General features: G+C 40.3%; 1 protein-coding gene across 1 annotated transcript in view; it reads left to right on the top strand.

Annotated features, from left to right (window-relative positions):
• Positions 1-23,982, top strand: part of LOC117230827 (disintegrin and metalloproteinase domain-containing protein 10-like) — a 57,114-nt gene that overhangs the window by 27,977 nt on the left and 5,155 nt on the right. Inside the window, exons 5-16 of the mRNA XM_033488684.1 lie at positions 16,370-16,613; positions 18,867-19,004; positions 19,239-19,426; positions 20,108-20,248; positions 20,374-20,498; positions 21,025-21,153; positions 21,382-21,550; positions 22,465-22,634; positions 22,814-22,981; positions 23,059-23,186; positions 23,277-23,391; positions 23,783-23,917. Coding sequence (XP_033344575.1) covers positions 16,370-16,613; positions 18,867-19,004; positions 19,239-19,426; positions 20,108-20,248; positions 20,374-20,498; positions 21,025-21,153; positions 21,382-21,550; positions 22,465-22,634; positions 22,814-22,981; positions 23,059-23,186; positions 23,277-23,391; positions 23,783-23,917 — 1,850 coding nt within the window. The remainder of the gene's footprint in view (positions 1-16,369; positions 16,614-18,866; positions 19,005-19,238; positions 19,427-20,107; positions 20,249-20,373; positions 20,499-21,024; positions 21,154-21,381; positions 21,551-22,464; positions 22,635-22,813; positions 22,982-23,058; positions 23,187-23,276; positions 23,392-23,782; positions 23,918-23,982) is intronic.

Below are 23,982 nucleotides of genomic sequence, written 5' to 3'. Positions count from 1 at the left end.
CAAGTGAATTAACACTGGCCGTGCGTTTCATTCACTGCTCGTCCAACGATCGATGTAATAAGGAGGCGTACAATGACAAATAAATAACGACAGACCGTAAAAGCCGAGAGGAGAGGTCGCGTGTACGAAATTATAATCGACCCCGACCCATAGAACGATGCAGATAATCGTATCGATATCTTCGTAATTGGAAGCTACGGAAGAGATGAAACGATTGCAAGCATAATAACCGTTACAATGCGCGTTTGTCACGCTGCGAAAACGATCAGGACGCGCGGTAATTGTTCCAACGATACAATGATTAAATTAACTTGACTTTTCGATTCGGCTATGTACGCGTACATAGGTGTGTTTGGGTGGTCGTGTGTTAGAATGGGGCACGGGACACACCGGCTGGTGCAACGGCGCAGGATAACCCGTATCACTGATAATCCGATTACCGATTAAACTTGCCTAATTGACGGTGTACCCGTGTGTAATTGCGCCGGCCGGAAACGGCCGATTGGCGTGCTACGATAATGGAGAACGTCGGATGATGCGTGGCAAGTCACTTAGAAAATTCCAGCCGAGCCAATCTTCCAGAGCAACGCGTTCTTTCCTACCGGAAATGTTCGCCTCTGTGTCCTTAAATTCGTCGAGCGACGACGTTTTAATCAACGACTCGTCTCGCTTCGATCATCGACCTGCAAACGGTCTATTCTCGAGTGTCGTGAATGGGCTGAGTCAATTAGATTATCATTTAGAAATATTGATTTTATCTGTCCAATCAGTTGACCGTGGAACTTAGCTCTAGAAATATCTCATGGGATTAGCTCATGGAGTGCGTAAATAAATACAAGCGACGACGTGTATACACGTCAAACGTAGTTAACTGGTTAAATATGAAAACCGCAGAGAAAGAGAATAGGATACGAGTAATTAGAAAACTTAATAATCAGAACCGCGCTACTGAAACTGTCGCTTTGTTCGTGGCATTTGGCGAGTACGTAACTATTGCTCGCTATGGAACTCCTGATCTTGAGGATATATGTTACTATAGTATCGAATATATTCTTGATTATTTGCAGAAGTTCTTCCCTGTTATATCACTATAATTAAGAAATTAAATTATCGTATTACGTTATTTTAGCCATCAAACGGTATCAAAGTAAGAAAATCAATAGAAATAGATTTGTCATGTTCTTCGTATGCCTTCAATCTGCTGGAAACATAACAAGATCGTTATAGTATTCAGAGGTTGAAATAAATCTCTACTTAGGTTCCATTTCCTTAGGTGTATTTAGAAACGTACGAATTGACGTAAAAATCTGCAAGTCTATTAAGTCACTTCCCACTTAATTCCAGTTCTTTCCTGTTAAAAAATATCTCAGCTATAAAGAAAATATGAAAAACTGTGTGATTACTCGTGATATAATTTTATATTTATTACAAATCTGTTTTGTCCATTAAAATGAGCAAAATAGAAAACTAAAGAGGGCCGCAACCGAGTCAGTAAAATACTGATTCACGTTAATCAGTTTCTGAATCCTCTGTATGAAAATATTTCATTAGAAATCTTCAAAAGCCAGAAACTGTTAACCACGTTCCCCAAGCTGTCAAATTATTAATAATTTTCTATTTGAAATTGATTTCCTAGCGAAATATACTCTTCCTAAAAAGTCTAAATTCAAATTAAAATATAATCATATTTGAATAGTCATAATTAACCAGCTATTACTATTCACAATTTACGCGAGTTTATATGATTTATTATTATTATCAACATTATTTACTATAATCTAAGGATAATTATCCTCTTCTAAAACATCGCTGATATTCTTGCCTTCTAAACGACGATGATAAGATTTCTTGCTCGAGCAATTTACTTTTTATTTTCGATTAGTCGATTAATCCCCAAACGCCTAAATCAGCCATCATCTCATCGACGAAGGATGAGTTCGATGGAGATTGCGGGCGAGGTCTCCTGGCTGCTAGCCAGTATACTGCTCGACGTATTCATAACCGACGCGATGCTTCTCGCTTCGCAGATTTTCACACTCGAGGATTACAAATTACAGGAACAAAATGGCAGAGATAAAATGTGTACTTAACGCGTCGGTACTTTGGCTAATTAAGCCAGGATTTAAGGATGGCATCCGTCGTTCTGAAACATGTCGTTACGACTGGTCGTTTCCATTCTCATTGATTTTTTGTTCATTATCTCGTTCGTTCGATCTCTGACTAGTTTCTCCAGAGAAAGGAAGCGATCATTAATTGAGAAATGACTTTGTAGAAAATCCTTATTAATTTACATGTATACATCTGAGATACGAATCTCTTGGAAACCAACCTGAACAGGCCCATTTTTCTTAATTTCTTAATTCTGTCACATCAGTGACAGGAATTATTTCAATTCTCGAAGGACGAATGTTTTATCTCCATATGTTCGCTTGTCGCAAACAAGTGACACGAATAATAATAAATTGTAAAGTAAATTTAGAAAACAGTGGTCGTAACATCACCGCATTCCTGTAGTTTTCAACTCACATCACCAATCTGGCTCCATTTTTTATCGTACGAAGAATCAGCTTTTTGTATTTTTATTACAATAATTTTTTTATTGAATAACCCATTAACGAACCAACGTCTGTATGAGCGACATTTCCCTTATTTCTATTCTTTGAGCTCAGTAGCAAAACGCTCCGTACATGTAGATACTGTGATAATATCTAAAAGTGAGAAGACCGAGTCAAAAGTGAAAAATCTTCGTGCAGCGAGAACAAATTTGTTTAACTCCGCGAGCACATAATACGCGGACGCAATTCTAACAAAATGATCAACGATCCATAAAACAGAGTATCAGAAGCGACCACGGTATATTGTAATTTAAAGCAACGTAACGCTCAACGCAATCGAATAGTTAATCAACAAACGAGAGCAACATTGCAGGGACTGACTCTCGATTACGAATTTTCGATTTGTTGCGAGCGGTCGAGGTTGGAAACGTTGTCAGCGGTCTGTGCCTTGCACGCCGGCCACGAGCTTTCATTAACGGCTATGCATTAATTATCACGACGGTGATAAATAATTGGCGTTACGCCGTTAACGCGATTCACGTTCAAATTGAATAATCCGCTGTGCGCGCCAACTTCACATCCGATCTTACGAAAATTCTTACGATGTCGAACACGAGAACGTGTCTCTTCTCAGATTGCCTGAGAAATAAAATTATCCGTCTGGTTGCTAAGACGCACGGAAGCGGAACTCGCGCGACGATTACTTTTTTCCAGGCTCGTTAATTACACGGAACAAAGGATAGGAGCGTGGCCCGTATCGGCGATACGCGGCACGATCAAATTAATTAAAGCCCATCCCGTGGGTTATGACTAATTAAAAAGAATCGCGAGCGTGAAACACAGGAAAGGATAGGACATAGATGAAAAGAGCGAAACGGGAGACGGACGATTTCAAAAGATAGACGAGAGGCGCGTGAAAACGGTATAGAACGATGAATCAAATCAACGCACCGGACGATTGGGCGTAATTCGATTGTTAATCAATAAAACAAGTTCGTTGAGCATATTCTCGCTGTGTGTCTGGCAACAGGCGGACGTCAGGTGTTTGTCACACGCGGGGGTGCAGGAGATCGCGCGACGCGTATTGTTCGAGTTTTCGCGATTTCGCGTGCGGATCGCTCCCGCTAACCGTTCCCCGACTAAATTGGATTTTCCCACTAACGAGCGCCAGAGCTTTTCTCCGTGAAAGCAGCCGGTTGCCCCCGTGAAAGCTTCTCCGGTTACGCGCCCCTCCCACGCTCATCCTCTTTCGTTCTTCGGTTTCCTTTTCGTCGCGCGTTGCTCACTCCTTTCGCTTCTCCATTGCCATAATCAGAATTTCTACTTTCTCCATTCCACGCCTATTATACTATTTAGCCTCTTTTTCTTGTTATCTTCATCTTCCCATTTTTTGATCTCTTTTCTGCTTCTCTTCTTTTAATTTTTCTTTGCTCTGCTCCTCGACCAGGCTGCGAAGGTTTGACCGAGTCGCGTCTTCTTCGAGGCTGAATGAAATGAAATTACACCGGATTCCAATAATTCGTATTTAGCCCCTAGAAGTAGAATATTTCCTCCAAGAGCTCTTAATTGAAGAAGAAAGGAGGATGATTATTCTTTTTCCGCGGAGTTTACGGACGACCTGCTGGCAGCGAACACCGACGTCTAGGACGATTTAATTAAAGGCCTGCTGTTCTTCGGGGTTCGCGCTCCAACCGGAACTGTAATAACGAATTTCTGTCGAATTTAATCAAAGGGGAGGATCGATTATTCCTTCGACGCTTGAATTCCTTACAGCTGTTCCGAGGCAAGCTTTCCGAACGAACACCAAACCCTTATTTAGGATAAATCCGTGTCTTTTCAAACTCCTCGATTTCCGTTTGGCGAGCAATTACGAATTAAATATAAACTCGTGCCGGTATTGGAATTCACTGTCAATCAGGGTTATCGAAATGTCTATGAAATTTGCTTCTCGTTATACGCCAATCAAGGCAATTACATAAATTATCTGCTTATAAATAAAATGTCGAATTATCTCTCAAATAATACGGTTCTTTGAAAGTTGAATTTAAAACAACGAGACTCGTTATAAAATACAATACGGTAATAAAAATGAAAATATGATAAATTAAGTTATTTGGGAAAAAATTAATTAATAGTTACAAATACGATAAATACGAAACAGAGAATTCGTGTAAAAATGGCGAACGATTCAAGGGTTTATAACGAAAACGATCCTTTCTCGTTTTTGCCCTTTTCCGGGAAAATGGGAGAGTTACGCTAGTATTTTCAATTGCCGCTGAATAATAATCTCGATAACAACATTTCAATTTTTCGTAATAAGACATTCGTCATGTCAGATAATCGAAGCCGCGAATTCCATAATTGCAAAAGATAAGATTGCTTATCTTTTTCAATTCGTTATCGATATCGTTGATTTTTCTTGTGAACGTGGTTTTTTGTTAAATTATTAGATAGTCACTTTTCTCGCAAGAAGTAGCTCTCTTGTTTGTAAAATCGTGAACCTGTGGTGTTTTGCAAATCATCGAGTAATTTGCCATGACATTTTTAGTCAGTTCGTCCAAGCGACGATATATATTTAACGAAAAAATGTGTTTGTTAAACTTAATCACTGTTAATCACAAAACATTCAAGTTTCTCATATGCGCGTAAACATCTGCCATTTAATTAAATGTATGTAAATTAATCGGACGACGACGAATGTGTGGCTCTAATTATTTATTTCCCAGCAAATATACAGAACCCTCGCGTTACTTCTCCGATCGAAGGCAAAATCCTTCCATTTTTCGTACCAACGTTCCTCCACTCTATTCGAATTAATCTAAACTAGATGGATCCTCATTGGGATTTAGTTGATCCGCGACACAGAACACCAACCAGCGAGGAAGAAAAAGGATCCTCGCTGATTCTTTCCGCCACCTTCTCTATCTTCGAATCGGAGCGAATTACATTCGCGTCGACGTCGGAGTTACTTGGCCGCCACGAAGTGGAATATTGCACCGAGGCCTGGTCCGCGAGAAATAGGTCAATTATGAGACGGGAAGAGTTTGCAGCTGATTTTAACGCGAGCAAACGTAGCCAGGCGATATGGTGTGGAATTGCAGACACTCGACGGAGGGAAGAGAGGAAGAGGAAGATATACAGGGTGTCTGTGCAGTCGCGTAAGCGAGCAAGGGCCGACTCTTGGTGAAAAGATAGGTGGAAAATGTAAAATAAAAAACGACTTTTTATACAACTCAAAATTTATGCTCTCGCAAAACTTTTACGTGTCGTATAATCGTACGGAAAATGTTGAAATTTCATTGCTACTATAACGAGACACGGCTAAAATTGGAAACAGATCTGGAAATATATGTGACACTCGCAAGATATTTGTTGTACAAGCTAAGGATCACTGAAGTACTTTAATAATCCATGGATCGTTATATCGGTAAGCCACGATATTTAGTGGAACGCGTCTTTAACGCTAATTGCAAGTTCAAGACTAGTGTTCATGCTGTGTATTCATTTTTCACTGAGTGTATGTTTCCGATAAATTTCTCGTAACTTCTATATAAATTTTCAAACTTTACTAGTACAATCACGATAGTCGTTACTGTGCGTGAACGAAATTTCAGAAAGCTTGGTACGATACACACGATATATTGAGAACAATTTTCTCGAGTCGATTTTCTCGAATACTTTCTCGAGTCACTGTGTATAACGGGCGAAGACAATTTTTGCACCGATCTGACATTGTACGTGCATATGACACATCGTAGTGAGAAAGTGAAACTACGATCTCAATCCGATGACCAGAGACTACAAATACCCATGATTTCACAGACACCGTGCACAGAGTGAGAAAAAGAGAAAGGACATTCGTTTCTGTGTACACGAAACAACAACGTATCACGTTCGTATCGTCGACCACCAACGCCGACCTAGACTATGATAAAACTTTTCTAAGGATGTCCGATTCGACTAGTCATCCTTGAAACAGTTCCCTCGGTTTGTTCCCTCGTTGTTCACCCGCTGCATCCTGCAAGACACTCTCTCTCTCTCTCTTTCTCTATTCTTTTCGTCCCTGTTCTCTCGCTGATTATGCGCCGTTGCACAATATTATCGTTTATCTTGCACTTTCAGCGGTGAAACAACGCCAGCCAAGCGCTCTTGAATTCGCTTCTCGCGCCAGAGACAAGCGAATACCTTATTGTTTGTATTACGTATTAGATTTGCGAGCAAATTTCGCTGGTTTCTTTTAAACGCGAGGATAGAGACTCCATCGTCGTCCGCCTCTTCTTGTTACTCTTACCGATCCCTTTTTAACTCGATGCAAACTTAATATTTAGCTAGGCATTTTTCCGGATCATTTGCCCTGCGCTCACTCTCTGGCTACGCTTGAAAATAATTTCACGCGAGACAGAACTCTTAACGCGTCCCACGAGAGACTGAATTCTTTTTAGAGAATTCGAAGGAGAGAACGCTAGGGAGTGGCGCGATTTTAATCTAATATTCTACGCTTTCAACGTTGATTTCTCGTTCTCTTTCGCCCCTGTGCTTCTTAGGTTACAATGGACGAGAATTCGCGCGAATAGAAACAGCCTGCTCCTCGGAAAAGAAGCTATCGTTTCAATTTCAATGGAAGCGCGTATACGCAAGGAAAATCGGACAGTCGAAGATCACAGATGGAAAACGCGCCTCTGATAAGTCATATATTTCGTCTTTCATGGAACAGCAATTTTCAAATTCAATACGTTGCGTCGCACAAATGAAAAGCAGATTTCTGATAACACCACAGATAGGCGACGCATTTCTTACGCCACTGTATTTCTCCTTCCTTATAGAATTTTGTGACCGATTTTTAAAATCGATAGACGCGTCCATGATCGGTTCTGCGTTGTATCATCTTCGGTATCGATTCGATAGATGCGTCGATCAATTCCACGTCAGAATTATATACAGAGAAGAACCAAGAGAATGATATACGAGTTTCGACAAAAGAAGAATGTGTATATCGATTCAACATCGAAAAAGTTCATGGACAAGATATATTCACTTTGCCACGGTGGGCATTGGTAACCGGAGCGCTTGAATTTCTTACAATTGTAAAAATTGAATGAAAATCGATAATTAGAGTATTATGAATATAACCGATAAATAGAAGATACTTCGAAATAAAAAGTGCCCCATTGAAGAATTAAACATTTTTATTAGAACATCAATGAAAAAAAAAATGAGAACAAATCTCGCATCTAACGATGCACTGTGTTTGCATCCATATGTTTGAGGAGTAATCTACGAATATTATTATAAACACGGCTTAGAAAATAATCGTAAATGCTGCTTTATAATCGTATAATTGAAGTTAGAAGCGTGCACATACCTTGCTATTATATATAGAACGAGCAAATACCGTTTACTAATATCTTCTACACGTTTCAACGATATATTCCGCACGTTTTGCTTATAACGAAATAACGAATGCGAATGGTTTGTTGAAATAAACGAAGCCTCGTTATAATACGTCGCTATCGACTGTTACCAAGGTGCCACGGTGGTCGCCCGTGACCACCAATAAGATAAGTGGTCGATTGGGGAAGAATGTTGTCTTACATCGTCAATTTATTATTATTTTGCCATTATATGCTTCGAATAATAAAAATAATCCCGTGGCGTCCTGAGCGAAACGTGTGATTTCGGCGTGGCAGTCAAAGTGTTAAATAGATGTAGATAGATACTTATTGTAACTCCAGAGAACCATAGAACGAACTTGGTTTGCAATATTCCTTATAAACACTCATCCCTTCGCACCTTACTCGTGCCACCCTCTGATCTGTATTACGCACAGTGCTCTCTTTGGTCTTATTATTCTCATCTTCCTTTCTCTACTTTCCCCATTCTCCTTCTCCCAGTACGTATTAACACGCGTTAACATAAATTACGATAACATCTATTAAAGCGTAGTATATTAATTTTTCTGTCCGCCCTGTACGCGGATAATATCTATCAGATACTTTGCACGAACCATGATACAGCGAGCGTAGAAGATACTATCGTACGTTCTTTTAGAACAGAATAACTTTTTTTAAAATTGAACCAAACGACTTTCTCGAGAAATCAGAAGGATCAGTTTACCGAATGACGCGTAGAAAGAATTTCAAAAAGAAAAAAACGTAATCGGTCGTGAAGACCGCGAAAAGAACGCGAAGACAATTTTCTACAACTTCTTTATTCGTTTTTATTATTCCGCTTCAAACGAGCGTACGAATGCTTTCTACACCCACTGTGCGCATAACTACGCCCGTAAGAACTCGTTTGTTTCGTCGTTTACTTCCTTCCCTCGAATCGTCCAGTCTAACCAACCACCGTTTTCCCATTTCGTCGAGCACAGGAGCACCGAAGGTACATCTTGCATCGGCCACGTCATCGAATCGCGCGTCGATTACGTTGAAACTCGTCCGAGGGGAATCCACGTTGACGGTTAAGCAGCCGCGCGAAATTGGATCGAATTAGCCAGCCTTCGTCCGCTCGTTTGGAACAAAAATCGAACGAAGGAATTGGGAATTGGACGACGTGGGACTCTTTGATTTGCTTCTTGTCTCCGGAGACCATTCGCCACCCTTCTTCCGTCATTCTCGAAGCTGCGGTAAAAAGAAGGTCCTAGATACGATCCACCGTCGATTCGAACGCGCTCGTGTGTCCTTCTTCCCACGAGTAAATGCACGAACGTGTCCTCTGATCGTGACCCATCGACGTAAGATCAAGGATGAAAAGCTTACACGGTACCACCTCTGTTGATTCCTTCGTTTAGCTCGCCATTGTAAGCCGCGAGTCTTGAAGAAGTTTTTGCGTAACGTAAGCCGATGTAATTGAATTGCGAAGACTTACGCCCGGGATTTTAAGACTTCTCACGCGTCGTCTAAGTTCGTCGAAGGTGAATTTATTTGACTTTCATACTCGCTGACACTTGGTAACTCGTGCTTTTTTATTCGAGACTTTTCCCGACAAGCTTTTAGCTCACTGCGAAACGGGACGGTGTTTGGACGCTTATTGTAAAAACTTTGGTAAATACGTTTCGAGGTTTTATTAGAACCGTAATGAGACACCGGCATTGCGGTTTCAGTAGCCAACTTTCGGACGATTCGAGAAATTTACATAGGAATTACAGGATTTTTGTTTGCAAACGTACTACATCTCTACCGGGCATTATAAAAGTATTTATTGGCATTTATTTTATCTCATTGATAATTAATATCATTTATTAATGTATTCAGAGAAGATTATTTATGTTGTTTCGTGTTGATTATTTATGTTCTATTAAATACTTTTATATCTCTACCGATAGATTTGTCGTAATCTTATTACAATTTACATATTAATGATAAATGAAAAACTGATGGTAAATATCGTTAATAAGCAACTCTTACGTGATTACAGAGTCATAAGCGCATTATAAATTCGAATTACTTACTAACGAAGCTTTTTAATAGTAGATATACATATTCCCTTTTTTACTAGATTACAGAGCATATGAAACGTCCGATATCGTCTTACTAATTTTCTAAATCTTTTCTTTTCCCAATAAATATCTTCGATTTCGTAAGTACATTACAATTTTAAAGAATCTTCTCTTTCGTGTAGCGTTTCAATCTTTTTAACGTGTGCGCGTCGTCGTCAGGGCGGAAATTTTCGGCGAGCTTGCGAAGAAGCGACCTCGGATGTTCACGAAACGTCGGAACAACGTGAAACTACTGCTACCACGAACGCGACTGAAATTCGAAGAATCGCAGATGTGCCATCTAATCGTCGTGAAAGTTGAAAATCTAAAATTTAACAGGATAAGCACGACAGTCGCGTGTCACATTGCGACATTTCTACAATTTCGAAAGTTTCCTACGGATAGCAAGTGTTCAAATACTTTCGTGACTCGCTGTACGTAACAAAGAACAGGACATCCCATCAGCGACATCGTTACCAGTCCGCAGTGTCCACACGCATATCGACCAGGTACCGCGATACAAAGCAAATTAAACGGCGAACCGTATTCTTTGTTAAGCTCGATATCGGCCTCCCTTTTACGCGCCCTTCCCTCTGTCTCTATCTCTCGTTATCTTTTGCCTCGCCGCCACGCTTTTAGATCGCGTGTCCGCGGCCACGGTCTGTTATTTTCCGTGGGAACACTGGTATCGACTGTGCGTAAACCGACCATCAGTCCAACTACAGGGGACTGGAAAACTTGCAAGACTTAACTGTATCGTTTCATAAGCCATTTCGTGCGCGGCACGTCCGTTTTAAATGGATTTCGCCGATGGAATCGCGCGCGCGTTGGCCAAAGTTCGATATAAAGCAGGGAAAAACGGGCCAGGCACGCAGGTTCCATCGCCGTGTCGCTTTTTACGCTGAGCTTCGTTTCGAGACACGCCGAATTTCTGACTTCTCTCGTAACGTACGGTAGTTTCGAATGAAATCGGAAAATGCTGGCTTTAAGCCGCGGCGATCGTTATTTTTACGCTTATGCATATAATAACAATGATAAAATGTTTATCATAACATCAGCGGATCGATATGGTTGTTACAGAGTAGGAAATGACAATTGGCAATTAGAGAGAAAAGCGTCAACAATTACGGTAAAATAGGGAGTAAGGTTAAGCTTATAATACGATTTAACTGAAACTCAACGTTAAGCGTCGTATAAATGTATAACGTAAAGTAAAGTTGAGCATATATCAAGCTTATGTTACAAGTTAAATGACGCAGAGGTAAAAGATCTTTTACGGACGATCGTCCGAACGATGAAAGGGAGTTATTAAAGAAGCCGAGTACATCGCGAAAATGGTTTGCAAATTGACAAATCCGATTGAAGAAGTCATTTTCACCTTACGAAAGTTCGGTGTGTTTCCAATCTGAAAAAATTATGACTTCTAAGGAAAGGCGCAGCAATATGAAAATTGAGCATCTGGAGAATATACAGAGAAGCAATCAGCTGATCGATTGCCTTGTGTAAGAGATAAAAGATAAGAGATTGGCCGAGGTACGACGCTGTGCGAGGATCGTTCAAACCAGGTGTGCAATAATAAGATTATATAAAGTTTATATATACCTTTAATATGCTTTAATAACTTTCAAGAAGTTAGGCCGACCCTTTCGAATGATCATCAAAAAAATAATTAAAATCGACGATACTCGCAGACGGTGGATTACGCGTTTTATCGGTCGTGTAGATTGCGAGGAGTTCGATTAACAGAATGGATTGGTTTGATTTAGGTTTGATTAACATTATTAAGCCACGTATTGTCCATTTATTGGATATGCAAACAAATCGGCATCCTGCAAAAGACCGGACGCGCAGAAGAGATTGATATCGCGATAACATTGTCGACCAAATTCTATAGTGAAAGCAAACTGTACAATGATTGGTTAATTAGAATTAAATATTAAATAGCAGGCGAAGCTCTATTAGTCGGAAAACAAAAATAAAGTGGAACTGCGTTAGAGAGCGCGTGACTGCACTCGAGGCTCGGAGGGGAATTTTTCCGGATGTATCGGGAGCTAATGAGCATCCCCTTTCCTCCCCTTTTACCTCTTTTCTCGCTCAATTGCCGACATTCAAGGGGGAATTTTCGATTCTCGCTTAAATGGTAATTTCATCCGGTCGTAGTTCCGCATCAGGAGCTAGATCGTTTGAGCCGGAGAACCCTTTGTTCAATCGTTTCCTTTGTTCGAGGGGTATCGATTAGCATGAGGGGTGAATTTACCTATCCCGGATTCCCGTCCAGGGATTTAAAACACTTAATTGCAAGGAAAAACCTTTGAATGATTCGTTCGTTCTTTCCATCGTCCCCTCGATCCCGCAGAGGAATTTGAACGAGGAGAGAGGGTGGAAAAAGGAAGGGCTATGAAATTCGGGGCTTTTGTGTAATCGACAATTAACCGACTCAACTTCCGGCGATAGAACTCTCTCGCTTTCCTTCTCTTTTCGCAGTTTCACAGGGGTTGCCCGTCCGGTGAAAAATGCTAAATTAAACGGTACCGCGGCCGTGTATCATTCGATTAATTATGAAGAACGGCCGCGTAATTGCTTCGCAGCGAGAAAACGCGGAGAGAAGGTCGGCGGTAAAAAAGAGAAGAAGAAGAAGAAACGAGCGGCAACCAATTACGGTGAATTATGTCAAGTGTACGGTGCACCGCGAGCTGCTTGCCGCTTCCATTTCGACTTCTGTTTTTTTTCTTTCCTTTTTTTTTCTCAAAATCTCGCCCCTCTTTCTCCTTGGACTTTCATTTTTCATCCTTGCTTTACGCGATTAAAGATTACCAGGCGATTGAAAATCCCGGCCAACGAGATCGGCAGCGTTTCTGTCGGCGGCGGTAAAAGTTCGTCGACCCAGTTTTTCCTTCTTACAGAAACCAGGGGAGGGTTGGAAGCGCGCGCGTCCGGAAATTATGAAATCGTCGAAACGGTGTAATTCTCGACGAAGACGACGACTATGACGGAAATAGATAGCTCTACCCTACTTTCTTCCTTCCTCGTCGGTGGCTCTCGCTCGCTTTGTCTCGCCGTCTCCGCTCGCAGCGAGACAATTTTCGATTCGAGAGTTTGCCGCGGAAATCTATCGTTCCACCCGGAAGCAGCAGGGCCGTCGACGAACCTCGAGACTCGAGACACGAAACGAAGTTATCCCGAGTTGCCTGAATCTAAATAGAAGGCGATTCGCTCGATTTCCGTGCGAGCTGATTACGTGCGATTACGCGTGCGAACGTACACATACGTATAGTTGTTCGAGTACGTTGTCTTTCCATATTAACTTAACAGTTCAACAAACTTGACGAAATCCTTTCAGAAAATGCCTACCTGTTTCTTTCTCGTAAATTCATTCTCTGTATATACAGGGTGGTTGGTAACTGGTGGTACAAGCGGAAAGGGGGTGATTCTACGCGAAAAAAGAAGTCGAAAATATAGAATAAAAATTTCTTTTTTTTTTTAATTTTTCCATCGAGACAACGATCTACAGTGAGATCCGTTATAACGAGACGCGATAAAGTGCAGGCGTACCGAACGAAAAATCAAAGTCGATTTTCTCGAAAACAAAGCCTCGAACGAAAAATTTTTATTCTATATCTTTGACTTCTTTTTTCGCGTAGAATCGCTTGTACCACCTGTTACCAACCACCCTGTATATATCGTTCTAAGGTTAAAAAGAAAAGTAAAAATAAGATACAAATGTAGATATTTTAGAATTCATCATTTGAAGAGCTGATAGTAGAGACAATTATTTTCTTTAGATATCTCTCTCTAGATTAAAGAATACTCTATCGTTTTCTATTTCTGTCCCATTTATTTCGTTTTTCTCGAACAAAATATTTATTTTATTTAATTCTTATAAACGTATGTGCAATTATATCGCGGAAGAACTACGTATATCCAATTAAATCGTCAAGTTGTGAACCACATGACAAAATTTCTCGTAAAAAAAGAAGGTTTTTTTGCTTGGTAACAAGTCCAGATATAAATAAATCATTTTTATGTTACCGATTCCATCGTGTTGTGAATCCAGCTGCTGACTAGTATTAGAATGCGTTATTATCTAAAAGGTTGGAAAATTTGTCGAGAGTCGTTTTCATCGTGATATCCTCTGTCGCAATATGGTAAAAAATTATTTGATATATTTTAAAACGTGTTATAATTTCTTCCTTACGTATATATATTTTTTACGATGCATTTATTAACGAAGCACGTGAGCTCGTAATAATCTCGGGATGGTCAATGTGCGTGCATTAGGCCAATCCCCAACTGTCACAGGCAAAACTATCAACCCTCGGCCAAAGGTGGTTGGATTATTATTGTCACGAGAGCCGAATATTGTATTTTATAGCGATAAAACAAAGTCTCTTAGTCGACTAAAGAGACTTTTTATCTTTGTGTGATTATTGAAACTGTAAAAATAAACTTTTCAATTTATTAAGTTGAGTAACAGACTTGCGAATGTTCGCATTTTCGCTAATCTACGAGTGTTATGAAGATATTACAAAGGAAAAACACTACAAAATTTGTATAAAGAGTATAAAGATTCGTATATCCAAATTTAATCGGAGAAATCGGATAGAGAAGTCATTAGTTGATTATATAAATGGACTTTTACCGTAATAACATTTTATGTGCTCTTTTACGAAAACGTGAATGGACTAATAATAATTTGATAGAACGATAATAGCATGAAATTTATGCGATGACATATCGATACTGATTTAAGAGCAATAATAGTAACAATGACAATAAATATTAAAACTTGCGAACGATATTAATAATAATGAAAAATACGATGTATCTACGTAAATCAGAACAGATCCATCGTGCAAGTGGTTAGTAGAGAATCGTAGAAAGGGTTTGGCAAAAAAAAGAAAAAAACGATATCAGTCAGCCACTTTGAACGAAAGTAATAAAAGAAATACACAGAAATATTCGGAGAAAAATATAGCGTGTTCTCGAGAAGATTACTCTGAAAATCGTCGAGTGTACGCTTCATTGATAAAGCAAGCCGTGACGAGTGCGCGCATACCGCTCACAGCTTCAAAGTCGATTTTCACAAAACGAAAGCTTTGTACAAAGGAAAAGCTTTTCACAATTTTGACTCGTTCCCAAGCAATCGCTTCTTTCACGGTTCTACCAAGAGTTATTACATCGTAAATATTATTGCAATCTCGAATCGAATTAAGGGAATAAAACGATCTCTCATCCTGCCACGGGAGTACCGGTATTCAATTAATTCGTTGCGAATTTTCCTGGCTATGGAGTCGTAATAAATTTTTCTTTTTTCTATTCTCGTACGAGCCGATTTCCGAAGGTAGCTCAGAAGTGTTCCGTCTACGCGTGCGTGGGGAGCCGGGAAACGACGCGGTAAAAAATATTTTTGCTCTCACGGGCAACAAATTCCCCAGTGTGCTGCTTATTTTCGCCAAAACGTCGCGATATTTTGCCGGGAAAGAAACGATATTACGTCAATAACGCGAGCTACCGCAGCCAGTTCGTTGCAGTGGAACGGTAAAAACGTCGATCTATCTCTCGATAAATTCTCTCGATCGCCACCTCCAGAGGCGGATCGTTCACTTGGTACAGGCCGTTTCGAAACTGCAAGAGAATTGCCACTTGTAAATCATAATATTAATGGGATGCGCTATATGCGGATATTTATGCAAATTCGTATCTTTATGAACGTACACTGGCTCGCGAGACCATTCCCACACTCGTCACGGACAAATTTTATCTTCATATTCTATGCATTATACGAAACGTTTTGAAATTTCATTGCCGCTGATGAGACACGACTGTCGCGACTATATCGATCACATTTGGCAGAAATTTGTAGATGAAAAGTTATATAAAAATACGTATATGTAAAAATTACAAGATATTTGTTGCAACCATATATCTACATGTACCATATACCTAAATGGTCGCTAGAACATCGCTAGACGATGTATCTCGATCAGTTTCACGGATAATCAAGTCGACGAATACGAATATTTCAGCTGACGATCGTCGAGCCATTTCAGCCATCGATACTTTTCAACTTCTACTTTTAAAAATCCTCTCTAAAAATATACAGAGATTTTTTTACGAATATACAGGGTATCCCATAATACGAGCTCCATAGGAGACAAAGCGATCGTGTCCACTTTTTGACAATTTATCGATTGGTTTTACGTTTTATAGGAAATATATATATTATAGATACTTTGTAGGAAAATCCTGTCTGTACCAATATTCGTTTTTGGTATACTCGACTGTATACGTATTCGCGTTACAACGCAGTTTCTCATTTGAAAACGATAATTTGCAGAGGACGATAATGCCATGGTGCAAGGCATCGTGACAGAGGATGGCCTTTTCGATGGCACGGTTGTTACTGGATTCGAGGAATACTACATCGAGCCAACAAATAGATACTTGAACAAGGAAGAAGACACATCTCCGACGTATCACAGCATAGCTTATCGCGCCTCGGATGTATTAACGCCACGTAGATCGTTACCTTGCGCCAGTCATCAGTTGCATCAATCTGCTACTCACGATTTCACGGAAAGGTGAGTGTCTTCCAACGCATTCTGATAATTTCCACTGTGTGTTAGGAAACGTACGATTCGTCTTAGATGATATTAGAAACGTTCTTTCCATCAACTTCTATCGACATTTCATTTTCACTATTAAATGATCACTATTAAATCACGATTAAATGAGTACTATTAAATGATACGAAATTCAATGTACCTGGAACTAAATAATTAATATGTAATAGCGCGAGGATACTTTTTGTAGACGTTGTAGATCAATTAACCCTGCTACGATCCTTGAATTTTTATACTCCAATCTCACACTTATTTTAATAAGCAGAGAAAACTTTGAGCGTAGTAGTGGTAGTTTATTACCACCCCTATAGAGTTACAAGACTTTCTCTTTACCGTTTCAGTCTTAATCGCGTTTTAAAACGCAACTCCGTGTAAAAGAATTACGCCTTACAAGCATGCATCTTCACAGCTTACACAGAGAACAAGGAGAACGTACGCTTTGTATAAACTTGACTTTGCAACGTAAAACATTCGCAGTTCGTGCAAAAGCTTAAGCAACATAATAAAGTGTAACAGAAGCAAGCAAATGTAACGGAGTCTTCTATACGAGTGCGAAAAACTTTTGATATTTTACGTAAATGTTTCACGTAGAAATGGAACGACGAGATACGTATACCAATCGTAATTCGGATACTTAACAAATATACTATTCTCCCTTACTGAAAAAAAAACTCAAGAACGAAGAGAAGACACATTTCCTTGTTTCTTTCTGCTTCTTCTTTTTTTTTTTTTTTTTTTTTTTAATTTACATTTATTATATTCAGCATCTGTAAGCGTTTCTAGCATAACGAGAAACAAATTTACCATTTGCTTCGAAGAATTGAAACCTGTAACCGTAATCTTAGACTTTAAAGGAATCGTAGTAACGCGTAGCGATGGAAGGACGAGCAGATTGCCAGGCCTCGTCGCTGCATAGGCGTTCGCTCGTTAATGTAACAGGATAACGCCTCTAAAACAGCCCGGGCAAATCGCGTTACGTTAACCGAGGATGAAAATGGATCTAACGAGAGACAGCTCCGTTGCTCGAACGTCTGCGCCGTCTGAGGTTTATCAACTCGGAACACGGGCTGCACCTTCCTCGCGTTAATTTCGTTACCAATTTCTCCGACGCATTATTCGCCGGCATACGTGCAGGGCCGCACCACGTACATGTAACGAGCTTTAAACCGCGGATCTTCAAACATTCCCGGACGAATCGTTGGTAATTAAGCGCGAGCTAAATCGCGGTCCTTGCCAACTATCTTGTGTACAGACGTGTAAGGGAATTACAGGGGCCGGCAAACATGGCAAAATCGGCAAGACGACGATTCTGCGTGAAAAAGGCGAGTCGAAAGTATAGGAGAACGTTTTATACCAAACGCCACTGTTCGTAAACTTAGAAGCAATTAGAAATTAACGTACAATGAGAATGAAACTGTTGAAACCTCTGGAAGAAACGATAATAATAAAAGCCACTCGAGTAAAGACGCGATTGATGGACATATGACAACTGTACTGATTGTAAATGATTTTCAACGATACCATACGATAAAGTTACGATAGATAAAAAAAGAAATCCATAGACCAAAAACGAGAGCCACCATGCATTGCACCATGGCATTTTGCTCTATCGTTAATTTCAATGCTATATTTCAACTCTTGAATTCCATTTCAATTATCTGTTATACGTCACGAAGGCATTTAATAAGTGCACTTTTGATTGCACAATTTGCTTCGTAAATTCCGAAGATTTACAGAGATCTGGAACATCGAGTGTACGATTTCGTACAGGTTTTCTTTTTACATAGGAGAAAGTTACTCGCAATAGTGACAACGTTATTTCATCGAAATCAGTGAGGTGCGCGCTATCTTGAATAATTACCATAATTTCCTCACATCTTGTATCATTCCGGTTATTTTATATTCATTACGAAGGCATTTAATAAATACGATATTGATTACACAACTTGTGTTTCATAAATTAAGAAGTTATAGAACCCTGGAAACTCAAGTATACGATTTCGTACGGGTTTCTCTACGTGGAAAGAAGTTTACTCGGAGTATCGAGCTTGACAACATACTTCACCGAAATCAGTGAGCCGTACGCTGTTCCGAATAATTACCATAATTTCCTTGCTCCTTGTACCAGCAGCTTCCGCGTGCAACGAAAGCAATGATCACGTCCGCACGCCATGCACATATCGTTATACCACCGTATCTTTACTTTTTCAGGGGCGAACATGATTATGGGAACGACTCTCGGACGCTTTACGAACCTCTGCTCGGCGAGAGGCAAGCTCTCTACTCGAAGGAAAACGGTGCACGAGTTTTGACCTTGGACAGAGATAAGAGCGCAGCACGTATGGAAACGTGAGTGTCGGATGCGAGAGAGAAAACGGTCGGGGAAAATTGTTCGAGCAGGGCTCGTCCCTTCTCGTAACACGGTCCGTTTCGTTTCGTATCGTGTAACGTTTCGTTCTGAGTAAAATCATAAAAATCACGAAACGGTAGTCGGTCTCGGGCGAACCGCTACGAAAAAAGGATAAGCCGCGCTTATCCGGGTGCCGTAAGAAATTCGCGACTCGCCGTTTTTCTCCTTTTTAGAAGCAGCGACGGTGATCGTATCGCTAGGCATTTGCACAAACGTGCCACCGTGGATCCGCGAAAAACTACCTGCATGCTGTACCTGCAAGCGGATCATCAGTTTTTCGCGAGATACGGCACGGAGGAGGCTTGCATCGAGGTGATGACGAGACACGTGCAAAGGGTCAACTCCATTTATAAGCACACTGGTAAATTTCTTACTCGTTTCTCGCGTTCTTTATAGCGCGATGGAAGTTCGGCGATTTTCTTAGTATCAGAGTCCGGAGCCGATATTCTTAGAACGTTTATAGGAATTAGCGCGCTTGCGAAAGAATATGGAGAGCCTGACAAACTGAATATTAGAAAATGATTAAGATCTTGAAGAATTATCGGTGGAAACCTCGCAGCTTTTGGAGAACTCGAATGTTCGTTGTCGTGATAAAAATCTCGCCAATTGTACGTAATTAGTTATACGTAATCGGTACATAGGCGCATTTTCCAAACTGGTCTCTCTTGCACGATAGTTGTTTACTAACCGGTAATATCGGTCGATTAACGGGTGACAAGCGTAACTTACGATTTTACGTTGTATAGAACTATCATCAACTGTAACTCTTGTAACCCTAACCCGTAGTTCTCTGTTTCAATATCAAACTTGTTAGCGTTACGCAATGGAATTTATTAAGGCGCGTGACTTGTAAAATTTCGTTAACAATAGTAGTTCCATTTGGCAATTAAGTACCGAGCGTAAGTTTGTTGCGAGCCAGTTTCACAAGAAACTACGATCATAAAATATTCGCCAACGTTGTGTATGCACTGTCCGCGAACGATACACGTATGTACCTCGTCCCGACTCCAGGCATCTAAGGAGAACACGTTGCTGTTGCTAGATTTCAACCAGGACGGCAGACCTGACAACATCAGCTTCATGATAAAACGTGTGAAAGTTCACAGCGAGGACGCGTTGAGAGATCCCAATTATCGATTCCCAGGCAACTACGGCGTGGAAAAGTATCTGGAGCTCTTCTCCGGTAAATAAATCTTCCTTCTAACGATACTTCGTATAACGCCAGCCGATTGTTGTTTGCGGCGAAAGAAACATCCGATCGATCACCCGAACGATTGCAAATCCCCCGGTTCGTCTTGTTCATTGCAGAAGAGGATTACGACGCGTTCTGCTTAGCTTACATGTTCACGTATCGGGATTTCGAGATGGGAACGCTTGGACTAGCTTGGACCGGTGATTTGAAAAACGCTGGTGGAGTCTGCGAAAAGAACGGGGTAAGAATTAAAAAAATATTGCAATATATATATATATATATAATTGTAATGATATATCGTAGTATAACGTAACTACAAATTATTCCAAAAAATATTATACTCGTTGTATACGTTCGAAAATTTATAAAATAGGCAGTAAGGAGGAGACACCATGTTACCAGGTTATTAGAATTTTTATTAGCGTTTTATTTGTACTTTAGGCCCAGAGGCTATTGCGAGGACGTTGTCGAGTTCATAGATCGTTACCGATACGGTAAACTATTTCGCAAAAATGACCAAAATTCCTATGAATTTTAAACTTTCTTCGAAAATATCCGAAGCAAAAATGACAATAAAGAATAGAAATCATACAATTTCCAAAGACGAAGGATGAAATAGAAATCGACTATCGGTCGACTCTCCGTCCTTTTTCGTTTCTTTCATCGAGGAAGCCTCGAAACTCGGAAATCCGAAGCTCACTGCCGCTTCCTTTCGAAACGAACATCGAACACCTTGAAATCTACAAAATGTACTATAAACTTTGCAGCACTATCGTGGCAGTATGAAGTCGCTGAACACCGGAATAGTGACTTTGCTGAATTACGGCAAGCACGTACCACCCGCCGTTTCTCACGTCACTTTGGCCCACGAGATCGGTCACAACTTCGGCTCACCGGTAGGCTGCTTTGAATTTACTTACTCCATATACGTACGCGTACACGATCTCGTTCTTGCTTCGAGATGAGACATTACGACCGCTTCCTAATGTTAATACGTTTTTCGTGCCAAGCAAGGCGCATAGAAAGAGAAAGAGGAGAGACGAGTTTGACGGTTCTGCTCGTTTTTCTAGGACTGTCGATGTCGATACGCGCGTAACACGAGGCGCCACTTTACTTTGTTTCAGCACGATCCGGAACAATGCACGCCCGGCGGAGAGGATGGAAACTTCATTATGTTCGCTCGTGCTACCAGCGGCGACAAGCGAAACAATAATCGTTTCAGCCCATGTAGCTTGAGTGCCATAAACCCAGTTTTGAATAGCAAAGCTCGTTCTCCGAAGGGTTGCTTTACTGGTCAGTCTCTGGCTCGTTACTTTTATATCCCCTGTCGAATATCGAATATTCGCGGAATGTACCCGTCCGTTATAGTTGCGCGCGTTCCTCCAATCGAAAGTTATTTAACGTAGCGATATTTCCACCGAATATATCTATCCTGAATAATAGTCGAAACTTTTAAGTACAGTTTCCTCCAGCGATAAAGTCGTTCCGCGGATCCCCGCTTTCACTATATCCTTCGTAAGGACTGGAAACTTAGAGCATAAACGGTCCGCCATAGATATCAGGACACGCGATATTTAATATAAATTGAATACCTTTCGCTGCTATCATTTTATTATAAGATCTGTCATTTCATTCGTATCGTATCGACGATCGAATCAATCTACTAGTAATTTGCACGAAGAAACTGTTATTCTGCGTTTATCGTGATAAAAAATTCCTATAAAATAAATTTATAACTTAATTAATTATTGGGACTTGGATGCTTTTAATAGCTGCGAATTCTCAAGATTTTTGCATCGCTGTGATTTCCGATACGCCCTATGTGTCTTATAACGTGAAATATTAAATAGAATAAAATTTGTTCGATTTTTTTGACAAATGCGACGAATAAGTCCTAATACTTATGGCAGTGTATATATTGGGTTGAGCAACAAGTTCATTCGCCTTTCACCGATGTAGATATATATTTTTAGAAAATGCAGAGACGAGAACTCTCGAATTTTTTATAATATAAATTCGGATAATATAAATTTACGGAGAAACGAGATAAACGAGTTAGAAGAATTTTATATGGAAATAATCGTCAAAGTAAATACGACGCTTCGTAGTCTTTCAAGCAGAAGCGAATGAACCTATTGCTGAACCTAATATGCGCATTTATGTACACGTTTAGAGAGAAACTGAGGAAACTGTGTATGTTTTTCCAGAGCCGCAAGTGTCATTATGCGGCAATGGTGTCATCGAAGAGGGTGAAGAGTGCGACTGCGGATGGGAAGAAGATTGCAGGGATTCGTGTTGTTTTCCCCAACGTCGTTATCCGCCAGCAGGCGAGACACCCTGTACACTCACACCGGGTTCCATTTGTAGTCCTAGCCAAGTACGTAAACGCAGGATACGATATATTACAACATACGTTTCAAATAGACTCGTCGTATTCTTTCCATATGACCTCGAGGATCTTTTCATATGTTAAAAGCGAATTAATTAATTAATAATTAATTAAAAGCGAAAGAACTTCAGGTTTGCAGCAATTAAAAGCGTGTTATCGTTTTTCAGGGTCCATGTTGTACTGCAGAGTGCAATTTAAGATTCGGAGACAAGTGCAGAGACGACAACGGATGTCGCGACGCAAGCTTCTGCGACGGTCGATCACCGTATTGTCCTCCTTCCATCAACAAGCCCAACAAGACGATCTGCAATCGCGAATTTGTGTGTTTTATGGGGGTGAGCGTGAAATCCAGACAATGACGGAGAAATATTTTTCCGCATATGCATCGTTTACCTTTTTCCTTGTTTCATAGGAGTGCACCGGTAGTATATGCCTTGCATACGGATTGGAATCTTGCCAGTGCATTCCCGGGCCAAATGATCCACCGACGAAAGCCTGTGAACTATGTTGTCGTCTACCCGGAGAAAATCAACCTTGCTTGTACGTTATGAACCGCATTTTTCTCTGCGCTTATATTTTTTTATAATGTTAAAAATAAATATATATCGATGATCGATGTTACGCGTGTAGGTCGTCTTTTGATTGGAACTCTCCACCCTACGACATTCCGGACATGTTCTCGAAGCCTGGAACACCGTGCAATGATTATAACGGATACTGTGACGTCTTCCAAAAATGTCGAGAGGTACGACCATATGACATTTTATCATACGGCGAGTTTATCATAGTAGCCGAGCTATAAATAGGCAAACGCTTACTCGTACATACTCTCTCTTTATATTATGGCAAATCTTGTCTCTTTTTCTTGTGATACAGAATAAGAAAATACGGTTACTACGTTGTGGTACCAAACTGAAAATAGAAAATTTTTAAAGTTCTATCTTCGGGAGATTTCATGTTCTCATTGCATCAATACTTTTTTATATTTATAGCGATTCCAGATTTTTATTTTGAGCAATAATTCCAAAGTAGATCAAATCGAATTTCGATTTTCTCTATTTAAATGCTTCGTCGCGGTAGATACAGACTTTATCTATCGATGATAGGATACTTTTTACCTACGAACTGTTCTACAGGTTGATCCAAGTGGTCCTTTAGCAACCTTAAGGAAGCTTCTCTTATCCGACGAAAGTCTAGCCACGTTCCGTCGTTGGATAATTGACCACTGGTACGCAGCCGCTTTTATCATTGTGGCTGCTGTATCGCTATTGGTAAGCGTTACTTTAATTCTTCCTTTAATCTTCAACGTTAATTTTCATTCTATTCTTGTTATTTT

This window comes from Bombus vosnesenskii, unplaced genomic scaffold (genome assembly GCF_011952255.1).
Source record: "Bombus vosnesenskii isolate JDL3184/JDL3185 unplaced genomic scaffold, Bvos_JDL3184-5_v1.1 scf7180000013267, whole genome shotgun sequence".
Taxonomy (NCBI): Eukaryota; Metazoa; Arthropoda; class Insecta; order Hymenoptera; family Apidae; genus Bombus; species Bombus vosnesenskii.
The sequence above is the reverse complement of the archived record's forward strand: the minus strand, read 5'-3'. Positions and strand labels throughout refer to the sequence as shown.